Source organism: Mesoplodon bidens (assembly GCF_964165515.1).
Source record: "Mesoplodon bidens genome assembly, chromosome: 8".
NCBI lineage: Eukaryota > Metazoa > Chordata > Mammalia > Artiodactyla > Ziphiidae > Mesoplodon > Mesoplodon bidens.
This window is the reverse complement of record NC_138165.1, coordinates 21,817,344-21,829,885: the sequence shown is the minus strand read 5'-3', so window position 1 is coordinate 21,829,885 and position 12,542 is coordinate 21,817,344. Positions and strand designations below refer to the sequence as shown.

The window sequence follows — 12,542 nt, the reverse complement described above, 5'->3', positions numbered from 1 at the left end:
GCAGAAGATGCCCATTAGGATGCTGACTCAGCTGTTTCTCCTGCAGTCAATTTCTTGCTGCAGGTTCAATAACTTTCCCTGACGATAAAAAAAATCTGATTATTAAACTCGGCATAAATACTATTTAAAGTCAAAACAACCCCCTCAATTCCAGAGGTGGGGGGGACCAGAGAGGAGACAGAATAGGTTAGGTGTAAGATGATAGCCAAATTCTGTTCATAATGCTGCGAAGTCATCTTTTAAACAACCTTAGAAATAAGCTGGAGTGAACTGGAAAGTCATTGTTGAGATTCCCAAAGGCAGCCTTTCATGAAGGCTGTGAGGGCTGAGACTAGAGAAACAAGGGAGAGTTCTTCTTCCCTCCCTGGCACCCTGAGGCCTGGGGTTACCCCTGGGCCGTGAAACCACCTCTGTGGGAACACTCAGCCTGCGGGAGAGCAGCTGGAAGATGTTCCCTACTGACAGGGGTGGGGAACACGAGCTACCCAAACCTCTGCCACACAGTGCCCTGTGCCACTTCTCCCCTCTCTCTATAGTGCACTTGTCCTCTGCAAGAAGCTGCTGCAAGGATTGGGCTTTTCCACAGCTCCACAAATGGAGCTGGCAGGGCAGTGGTCAGTACACCTGCTGCCTTCCTGCAATTAGAAAAAGATGCACCCTCTGGAGGCTCCATTACTAAAAAGCATCCCATGCACTTGGCCGGCCAGGTGGGGATCAGTCCCAACTCCTGCCTCCCTGTGCAGGGACCCTTGTGCAGGGCCCTGTGACAGACACATCCACCGGCATAGCAGCAAGGGCGGTTCTGAGGGCAGGAACTTCTTATTAAAACATCTGAATATTTCATGGGTCAAACGTGTCTCCTGAAACTTAATTACTTAAAAAAATAGTACATCACATCCCATTGCTCAGCCTGTCCCCTGCCATCCATCTCACAGAGGAGGCCATAAGATCCTATTTTTGATGTAGCCGTTCGTATTTTGGTACGTAAAGGCCACAGGGAGCACCTATCTTCAGTACTTTATTTGCTTTACCAGGATGTTAATTTGTGGCCTAGGCAATAACACTGAAAACTTGAAATATGCAAGAGGCAGTCCAAACCCAAACACCCAACATGAGTTACTGGCGTTTAATTACTGAGGCAGTTAAATAGTGCTGTAAACGAGTTCATCTCTGATTGCAGCCATAACCCTTGCAGTTTGGAATTGAAAGAAGGGATGATAGAAGATGGCAATATAACATGAGGACGTCCATGAGTTGGTTTTAATTGGTAAACTGGCATATATAGTGATAACTGTTTGGTCTGTCCACCGCATTGGAATCCTAGGAAAGTGCATAAAATTACGGAAGCATATAATTGGTGTACTAAACTCATTTTCTTATGTTATCACAGCTGACATCTTCAGGTTATTAAAAGCCTTTAAACCAGTCATCTTCAAAGAGATCTAATTGACAATATGGTCTTTATAAATTATTCCTGTTCGCACAGAGCTTAAGAGATGTAAACAGGCACTAAAATCTGCACAAATTTTCTGGGCACATCTTTCTTATTTCAAGTTCAAGGAAGATCAGTAAATGTCAATGAGGATAAAAACCATTCTTTAGATCCTGGTTTCCTCATTCAATGCACAGGGCGTCAACCCATAAAGGATAAACTAGTATTATAACCTGAATCAGACTTTTAAAAAGTTAACTCATTAGTTCGAGGAAGTTCTGTGATCTTTTCATGTATAGGGAACCCTACATAAAGGACTGTTTCCCAAGGTATAATGATATATTAGCGTGACAAAGATGGGCTTAGGTTCTGACATTCTTGGATGAGCAATTATATGTTGTTTCACCTACTTATTCTGCTTAGACAATCTAGGGGCACTTCTGGGACGGTTTCCACTCTCTAACCACCATTCACCCACCCACCACCACACACCTCTCAAGGAGATTTTTCCCAACAGGAGAAATAGGATTAACTGAACAAAACAAAATGAACAGAAACACCCTCCCCCTGTCTTGTGGCATTCTAGAATAGGAAAAGAAATCCCCAAACATGGAAGAGTGTGAAAGAGGAAGAAAAGGTAAGAGGAAAGGTAATGTGGTATCATCCTAGCATGAATGATTATTGAAGATTCACTACAGGTTTATCATATAGGAAATCTGTGTTCCTTTAGGCCGTACCACCTAGGAGTACAAATAGTAGTGAACTGAAAGTGATTAATGGTATGTATAACACTCTCCAGTATTTTGAGATCTCCATCTCTCCTACTTGTTTCTGGGAGTACTCAAGGTTCTTGTCCTTAAGATGTGACCACTCAGCTCACAGTGAGTCTTTCCACCTCTGCTGGTCATATTGGTAGGCAGGTGTCTTGCCTCTGGTCCATAGTGATGCTTCCTTCCATTGGGCTGCTGCTTCCTGTTGTGTGCTACTGACACTCTGGAATCCCTGTGCTCTTGGGGTAATTTAATGCACTGAAACCATACTAAACTCCATGCCTTCTTAGCTGAGAACATGAATCCATGGGAAGCTGGAGTAAGAGACAGATCCAAGAGACAAACTCCACGCTGAACCTGGAATCATCCAGATACTGAGGCCCGTGGCCTCAACTCCCAAAAGGGAGAGTTTTTGACTCAGAAGGCCTCTTAGTCTCTCATGTAAACAGACCACATCTCACTGGTCTTCTAGACATGTCTGAATCCCAGATATGGTGAAGCTCAGGCTGCAACTGGAATTTGACCTGTGTATGTATGTATTTGACCTCCAGATCCTGTTAGCACTCGATGATGAAATAATTTTCTTCCCAAAATTCTGGCTTAATCTCTGAATCACTGATCACTAGCTTGGTCCCAGCTGGGCATAATCCAACACACTGAAACTCAGCCATTCTTTAACTCATGAAATCTCATGGATAACTCTGATTCTACATTTCCAATCTCTCTTTTCTCTCCCTCCCTCTCTCTCTAAATATATATATTATACATACATACATATAGATATATAGTACTAGCTCTGTTAAAAAAGTATTGCAGTAGCCAAGGTTACAATATTTTTGAATATATGCATAGTTTATTTGTATATATTGGTCAAAACAAAGCACTTATTTACTGTGATTTAGCTACAATGTTAGGAAACTGCCATTGCACACACTCTACTGTGAAACTTCAGTAAATACTTTCCTATGTGCGGGATTATTTTAAGCCCACTGCAATTATAAGACATTAGCTACCGATTATGATAATGTCTTATTTACTTTATATATCAAGAAAAAAAGCCACTAGGTTAAAATTACCTACTATATCTCAGTTATATTGTAACAAGATATTCACTAATATCTTACAGGATAAAATCTGGAATACATCACTTTAGTTAATAATCTTGATCATTTTAAGATGAAATAACCCTTTTTTTCTCAGATTTAAATACTTCATGTTTTTAGTATGTTTGTGAACTAAAAATTTAAAAAAAGCATGGCAAATTCCAAGACAATGGTGTTTGCCTTACTCTAAGGAAAGAATTAAGCCTGAACATAGGGCAATACTTTTAGAGAGTAGACAGCTATTGATTTTGGCTGCTCTAGCTCTAGACATGTCCCATCACATAGCTTCTGCAGTCATATTTAGTCCATTATGAGCTTTGCTGTATTTCTCCCTGCCTGCCTCTTTCATCTTTTAGTAATTAAGATGATTATAAAACGGTAAAAATATAAAACACGAAACAGTAAAAACAGTAAAACGTTTATGGAAACTTATTTCCATAAGTAGAATTGCTAGGTAACTGAACTTGATTAAAGTAAAAAAGCTTTAGATATTTTTGATGGAAATATTTATCAAATGTATATAATATAAAATATAAAAAATTATATATAACCATGTTTTGAACATTTTCTTAATGACTAATTGTTCTGAGTTACAGAACACTAATGCTTTTTGGATTGATTCAATCATTCATTCATTCAACCATTCAACAAGTATTTATTGAGTGCTACTATGTTCCAAGAACTGTGAAAGGCAGTAGAGATAGAGCAGTGAACAAAACATACAAAGAGCACTGCCCTGCTGGTGCTCATATTCTAGGTGGTATGTAGGATGTTTACCTCTACAGCAAATGGATCCTGACTGCTGTGGTTTTAGCTGTTCTGTCTCCTTCCTCTGTTGTCAGCTGTCACCTCACTGGCACCATGCTTTGTATTGTACCTGATCCATAGTAAGCACTTGGTAAATGGTAGCTACTGTTATCCTAACCTCTTCACTTATTTTTACAGATGAAGATATAAGCCCTAAGATTTTTAGTGAACAGAAAGTTAGAGGTAAGACCAAGGCCAAAAGCAGGCATCCTGATTCCCACCATGTTACACAGATCTTTTTCTGATACCCTGCATACTTAAAAAAAGAAAGAAAGAAATACTGAATCATTTAAATGATCATGAAGGGGCCGTTCAGCTCTATATAAGTCCCTTTTACCCTCTAAAACTGAAATATGCAAACATGCCTTCCCCTAATTCTATTCCCCCAACATTCAGTGGGCAGACCTAGTTCTAGAGACAAGTAACAAAGGGTCCGAAAGCCCTGGGAAGTTTAACCTTATGAACCATTAGGGCACCATTTGCTCTCTTACCTTAAACTTGTCAACTTCAGCTTTTGAACATGTTGCATGATAAGATAGCACCTGGTTCAGAAAAAAAGGAAAAGAAACTTTAATAATAGACATGATTCAATTTTCTGAAATTCTCCTGGCTTAAAAATAAATTTTGCTCATGGATATCACCTTGACATAACAGTGAATGCTAATGCATGACGAGATATTTCCAGTAACAGTCTGTGACAGATTGTCATCTGTGCAACTACAGTGGAATCTATTACAATGTGGAATGGAACAACAGCCCAGGTTAAAGGCTAAGTATTTTACATCAGGATGTTTTTATAAGTAGTTATTTTATCAAAGGGACATAATGTGGCTCAAGACCACAGTTCCCAAAGATGTGAATACTTGTCCTGTGAAATGCTTTGGGACACAAATAAATTAAAAGGTGGGGTGTGTGTGCGCGTGCATGTACATATGTGCACAAGTGTATGTGTGTTTGTGTGTGCATGTGTGTGTGTACTGTGGCAGACACTGTAGCTTGCTGACTCAATTTCCATGTCTGGAAATTTTTGTTGTACAGGAAAGATTACATTGTTATCTTGTTTACATTGTTGTATTTATCTGGTATTACATTATCTTGTATTACATTGTTATATTACATTGTTATGCCCAATCATCTGCAATGCTTTTTTGTAAGAGGATTTTATTTCCCTGTCCTACTGACAGCTTGTTATAGGTCTAGAGTGGAAAGGGAAAGAGAAATGAGGCTGGGAGGGAATGCCCTGCCCCGGACTTCTTGTTTTTTTTTGTTTTTTTGTTTTTTATTTTATATATATATTTTTATTAGTTTCTGCTTTATAACAAAGTGAATCAATCATACATATACATCTGCTCCCACATCACTTCCCTCATGCATCTCCCTCCCTCCCACCCTCCCCATCCCACCCCTCCAGGCGGTCACAAAGCACCGAGCTGATCTCCCTGTGCTCCGCGGCTGCTTCCCACTATCCATCTATCCTACGCTTGGTAGTGTATACATGTCCATGCCTCTCTTTAGCTTTGTCACAGCTTACCCTTCCCCCTCCCCATATCCTCAAGTCCATTCTCAAGTAGGTCTGTGTCTTTATTCCCGTTTTACCCCTAGGTTCTTCATGACATTTTTTTTTTTTAAATTCCGTATATATGTGTTAGCATACGGTATTTGTCTTTCTCTTTCTGACTTACTTCACTCTGTATGACAGACTCTAGGTCTATCCACCTCATTACAAATAGCTCAGTTTCGTTTCTTTTTATGGCTGAGTAATATTCCATTGTATATATGTGCCACATCTTCTTTATCCATTCATCCGATGATGGACACTTAGGTTGTTTCCAGCTCCGGGCTATTGTGAATAGAGCTGCAATGAACATTTTGGTACATGTCTCTTTTGGAATTATGGCTTTCTCAGGGTATATGCCTAGTAGTGAGATTGCTGGGTCATATGGTAGTTCTATTTTTAGTTTTTTAAGGAACCTCCATACTGTTCTCCATAGTGGCTGTACCAATTCACATTCCCACCAGCAGTGCAAGAGTGTTCCCTTTTCTCCACACCCTCTCCAGCATTTACTGTTTCTAGATTTCTTGATGATGGCCATTCTGACTGGTGTGAGATGATATCTCATTGTAGTTTTGATTTGCATTTCTCTAATGATTAATGATGTTGAGCATTCTTTCATGTGTTTGTTGGCAGTCTGTATATCTTCTTTGGAGAAATGCCTATTTAAGTCTTCTGCCCATTTTTGGATTGGGTTGTTTGTTTTTTTGCTATTGAGCTGCATGAGCTGTTTATAAATTTTGGAGATTAATCCTTTGTCAGTTGCTTCATTTGCAAATATTTTCTCCCATTCTGAGGGTTGTCTTTTGGTCTTGTTTATGGTTTCCTTTGCTGTGCAAAAGCTTTGAAGTTTCATTAGGTCCCATTTGTTTATCTTTGTTTTTATTTCCATTTCTCTAGGAGGTGGGTCCAAAAGGATCTTGCTGTGATTTATGTCATAGAGTGTTCTACCTATGTTTTCCTCTAAGAGTTTGATAGTTTCTGGCCTTACATTTAGGTCTTTAATCCATTTTGAGCTTATTTTTGTGTATGGTGTTAGGGAATGATCTAATCTCAAACTTTTACATGCCCCTGTCCAGTTTTCCCAGCACCACTTATTGAAGAGGCTGTCCTTTCTCCACTGTACATTCCTGCCTCCTTTATCAAAGATAAGTTGGCCATATGTGCGTGGGTTTATCTCTGGGCTTTCTATCCTGATCCACTGATCTATCTTTCTGTTTTTATGCCAGTACCACACTGTCTTAATTACTGTAGCTTTGTAGTATAGTCTGAAGTCAGGGAGCCTGATTCCTCCAGCTCCGTTTTTCGTTCTCAAGATTGCTTTGGCTATTCAGGGTCTTTTGTTTTTCCAAACAAATTTTGAAATTTTTTGTTCTAGTTCTGTGAAAAATGCCAGTGGTAGTTTGATAGGGATTGCATTGAATCTGTAGATTGCTTTGGGTAGTAGAGTCATTTTCACAATATTGATTCTTCCAATCCAGGAGCTTGGTATATCTCTCCATCTATTTGTATCATCTTTAATTTCTTTCATCAGTGTCTTATAATTTTCTGCATACAGGTCTTTTGTCTCCTTAGGTAGGTTTATTCCTAGATATTTTATTCTTTTTGTTGCAATGGTAAATGGGAGTGTTTTCTTGATTTCATTTTCAGATTTTTCATCATTAGTGTACAGGAATGCCAGAGATTTCTGTACATTAATTTTGTATCCTGCTACTTTACCAAATTCATAGATTAGCTCTAGTAGTTTTCCGGTAGCATCTTTAGGATTCTCTATGTATAGTATCATGTCATCTGCAAACAGTGACAGCTTTACTTCTTCTTTTCCAATTTGGATTCCTTTTATTTCCTTTTCTTCTCTGATTGCTGTGGCTAAAACTTCCAAAACTAGGTTGAATAAGAGTGGTGAGAGTGGGCAGCCTTGTCTTGTTCCCTATCTTAGTGGAAATGGTTTCAGTTTTTCACCATTGAGGACAATGTTGGCTGTGGGTTTGTCATATATGGCCTTCATTATTTTGAGGAAAGTTCCCTCTATGCCTACTTTCTGCAGGGTTTTTATCATAAATGGGTGTTGAATTTTGTCGAAAGCTTTCTCTGCATCTATTGAGATGATCATATGGTTTTTCTCCTTCAACTTGTTAATATGGTGTATCACATTGATTGATTTGCGTATATTGAAGAATCCTTGCATTCCTGGAATATTGTTTTGTAGAACAAATAAACTCACATTTGCTTGAGTCAGTATTGGATGTTATAAGGTATATGTACACACGCACGCACAAACGTAATGTATATATTATATATACGCTATCAGTCCCAGCCTTAATCTATACATATCTCAAACAAATAAATCTGAGAAAAGCTAATTCCCTCTTCAACTACCAACCTTAGAGAATCTCAGTGCATATTTGGCTCTGAAAAGCGAAGTAACACATTTTATTTTGTTAAATTCAGCATTTCCCAAATCTAGCCATAGAACTTCCTTTTAGGTACATACATTAACCTAGGAACATTCCAACCTGATAACCTATTGACCAAGGACTTTGAGAAACACTGACCCAAGTTATGTACCATCCGTGCAATAGAAGCAGGGCCACAGTGGAGGCAGTGTCTCACCATGGTTAGAGCACAGCCTCTAGAGCCCGACTGCCAGGGCTCCACCACTTCCCAGCTGTGGGAATGTGGGCCAGCATCTTCATAACTGAACAGACTTTGCTCTTTTGGTTCATAGTTTACCATGGTAAACTTTAGTTTGGCTGCCATTAAAACTTCTTATTGGGCTTCCCTGGTGGCGCAGTGGTTGAGAGTCCGCCTGACAATGCAGGGGACACAGGTTCGTGCCCCGGTCCGGGAGGATCCCACGTGCCACGGAGCAGCTGGGCCCGTGAGCCATGGCTGCTGAGCCTGCGCGTCCGGAGCCTGTGCTCCGCAACGGGAGAGGCCACAACAGTGAGAGGCCCGCATACCGCAAAAAAAAACCCCAAAATCTTCTTACTATTTAAAAGTCTCTTTCTGTAGATTCAATCTTCAAAATTTATCTTTATTTACTTTACAGAAAAATTCCCCTGAAACTCAAAATCTCTGCCCCCGGGTGTTGCACAGCCAGACTTTTAGTATTTAAGGCATATTACCCACTCCCTTTTTTTTTTGTTTTTTTTTTTGTTTGTTTTTTGCGGTACGCGGGCCTCTCACTGCCGTGGCTTCTCCCGTTGCGGAGCACAGGCTCTGGCCGCGCAGGCTCAGCGGCCATGGCTCATGGGCCTAGCCGCTCCGCGGCATGTGGGATCTTTCTGGACCGGGGCACGAACCTGTGTCCCCTGCACCGGCAGGCGGACTCTCAACCACTGCGCCACCAGGGAAGCCCTACCCACTCCCTTTTTTAAATGAACTTTGCTTACTTCCTTTATTATTATTTTTTTAAATAATAAAAGCTATTAACTTCACTACATTGAAACTATTTGAATGAGTGAAGCAATTATTACAGATTAAGAATTCTGTCCACTTAACATGTTCTTTTGTTTTGTCATTATTGAAGTGTAGTTCTTTGTATATTTTAGATACAAATCCTCTGTCAGATGTGTGTTTTGAAAATGTTACCTCCCAGTCTGTGGCTTGTCTATTATTTTCTTTCTTTCTTTTCTTTTTGTTTAATTGTGAAAGGATTCCCACCATCTAGTTAATTTACACATCTATCACCTCACATACTTTTTTTTTTTTGTGAGAGCATTTAAGTTCTACTCTCTTAGCAAATTCCAGTTATACAGTAGTGTCATCAACTATAGTCACCATGTTGTGTATCAGATCTTCAAACCTTATATGTCTTATAGCTGAAAGTTTGTACCCTTTTATCAAACAATTTTTCTTTCTTTTTGTTTAAGCAGTTTTATTTGTTTTATTTTTATTTTTTTAAAATTTTTATTGAAGTATAGTTGATTTACAATGTTGTGTTAGTTTCAGGTGTACACAAAGTGAATCAGTTATACATATACATATATCCCAATTTTCTTTTAATGAACAAAAGTTTTCAATTTTGATCAAGTGTGAATTGTCAGTTTTTGTGTATTGTATTGTTTTATGTGTCCTTTCTAAGAAATTTTGCCTATCCTAAAGTTGTGAATCCATACTTTTCGCTATCTTTTAAAATTTTATAGTTTTGTTTAGGTCTATGATACATCTGAAATTAAATGTGTATGATGTGAGATTAAGACTTTAATGAAATAAATGCCTTGGTTACTTTGTTATGATTCTTAAATCTTCCGGAGCCAAAACTTGGAGCCAACATCATTTTGGAGTTCATTCTGAGATCTTAAGCCTCTCTACCTGCCAATCTATTAAGTCTAATGACAAACTGATATCATAATGGAATAATCATAGTTCAGGCATACAAAATAGAGTTGGGCAGCCACTGAGGATCTGGTCTCAGATACTTTCCTGCACCACTGAGAACTTGAACTTTCTGTGAACTATACCAAACCTACGGACAGCAGCCATTTTAAAAACAACATCTGCTAGCTGGTCTCAAGGTTGTTTCCCTTTGTAACTACGCAACCATTTTGGACCCCAACCAATCCTTGCTTAACAAGCACCCTTACTTCTTGCCAGTTCCAATTACAATTTTTGGGAAACAACTCATGTAACTAACTGTGGCTCCGCAGTTCTTGACTTTATAAGCTTTGTCCATTTTGTAGTCCAGTGGAACACAATTCGAGTGCTTCTCTTTTTTTTTTTTTTTTTTTTTTTTTTGCAGTACGCGGGCCTCTCACTGTTGTGGCCTCTCCCGTTGCAAAGCACAGGCTCCGGACGCGCAGGCCCAGCGACCATGGCTCACGGGCCCAGCCGCTCCGCGGCACGCGGGGATCTTCCCGGACTGGGGCACGAACCCGTGTCCCCTGCATCGGCAGGCAGACTCTCAACCACTGCGCCACCAGGGAAGCCCCTCGAGTGCTTCTTGAATCTGTGTCTCCTGGGCTGCAGTCCTAACAAACCCCCAATAAATGCCTCTATATTCAATCAGGTCTCCGTTTCTGGAAGTTTGGTTAACAAGTTCATAGGAATTTACATATTCCATGTAATTTGACCAAGTTAATAATAAGTTCTACCCTTTGAGTCTTTTTGCGCTGAGAGTTCTCATTTACTTTTGTAAAACTCTGAGAACCAGTAAAGGGAGCGGGAGAATGACCTCACACAAGAATCTCACAGCCACTTTCTTCTGAAAGAGTACAGCCTCTTGTGGATGAGCAGGGAGGAATCATCAGCTAATAAGCATACCTTGTTCCTGCAGGAGCAGGCCCTTTGGTAAACCGCAGTCTGGGAGGATGTAGCATTGCCCCCTCTAAGAATCCCTAGAAAGGCAACAAGCCAGCAAAGCTTGAGATTCCTTAAGACAAGGGGATTCTTGAGTCCTGCCACAGAATACTCCGATTTTTCTCCTTCCAAGCAGTTTCTGCTGTTTGGTCCTAAAGGGTTTCCTGGGATGCAGCAGGAAGATGGAGATGTTTCATTGCTCCAGTTACCCTCTGGATTTGCTCTACACACAGAGCACAGCAATGGGAACCCAGCAATGTCTGTACTCCTTTCATATAAACCATCAATGTAGCTATCACACAATCCTGACTAGATAGAAGTACACAAAAGTGATCTTGCTTAGCTCCTAGCTTCTTACGGTAGTAAAGTCTCTGATCAAATGTGATCACCTCACTGTTTTTAACAAGCATCTACAAAGGTTGTGAGGACTCACAGGACTTTTCCTCATCACCTGTGGTCAGTGATCACATCCCATTCACTCCTCAAACTGCAACAGTTTTGATTGTGCCCCCATAATTTCATTGAAACAGCTTGTATAAAGGTTTTCAGTTTCTTGCTACCAAACCCAAATCTTGCTAGACAAATCTGCAAATGTCGTTTGCAGCAATATTGAGCACAGGTGATCACTCTTGCCTTTTTTTGTGTGTGTGTGTGGTACGCGGGCCTCTCACTGTTGTGGCCTCTCCCGTTGCGGAGCACAGGTTCCAGACACGCAGGCTCAGCGGCCATGGCTCACGGGCCTAGCCGCTCCGCGTCATGTGGGATCTTCCCGGACAGGGGCACGAACCCGTGTCCCCTGCGCCAGCAGGCGGACTCTCAACCACTGCGCCACCAGGGAAGCCCTCCTCTACTTTAAATGTAGAAGTCTGTTGGGCTCAGTCTCTCCTTCAGTGATGTCATACACACTCACGGCTTTATACATCACCTATAGGTTGACAACTTCCATATCTAGCCCTAATCTCTCCTTGAGCTTCAAACTCACATATTGTGCTGCTTACATCACTAACTTCCTACTTGGTTGACTCACTGGCATCTCAAATTTAACACATCTAAACATGCCTGTTGATTTTCCCATCTGTAGTAGGCAGAATGATGCTCCTTACCCCCTCATGATACCCACATCCCAATCCCTAGAACGTGTGCATGTATTTATGTTACATGGAGAGGGGGAATTAAGGTTTCCAATGGAATTAAGGTTGCTAATCAGCTAACCCTTAGATGGGAACATTATCTTGGATTATCTAGAGGAGCGTAATGTAATCACAAGGGTCCTTGTAAGTCAAAGAGGAAAGCAGGAGAGTCAGACTCATAGTGATATGATGTGAGAAATACTGAAACTCCACTGCTAACTCTAAAGATGGAAGGGAGCCACGAGCCCACAAATGCAGGTAGCCTCTAGAAACCAGAAGCACCATGAAGGCAAGGATCAGATATGGTTTTGGTCGCCAGTGGGTATTCTGTCCCTAGGAGAATGCCTGATACTTAGTTGGCACTCAGTAAATATTTGATGAATCATGCAATAGAAAATAATCTTAAAAGAATCTTTCTATTTCTTGTATGCTTCTCTGCTTCTATTA

General features: G+C 40.4%; 1 protein-coding gene across 1 annotated transcript in view; it reads right to left on the bottom strand.

Moving 5' to 3' along the window:
• PDE11A (phosphodiesterase 11A) overlaps positions 1-12,542 on the bottom strand; it is a 454,637-nt gene that overhangs the window by 146,945 nt on the left and 295,150 nt on the right. The window contains exon 10 of the mRNA XM_081242289.1: positions 4,604-4,654. Coding sequence (XP_081098415.1) covers positions 4,604-4,654 — 51 coding nt within the window. The remainder of the gene's footprint in view (positions 1-4,603; positions 4,655-12,542) is intronic.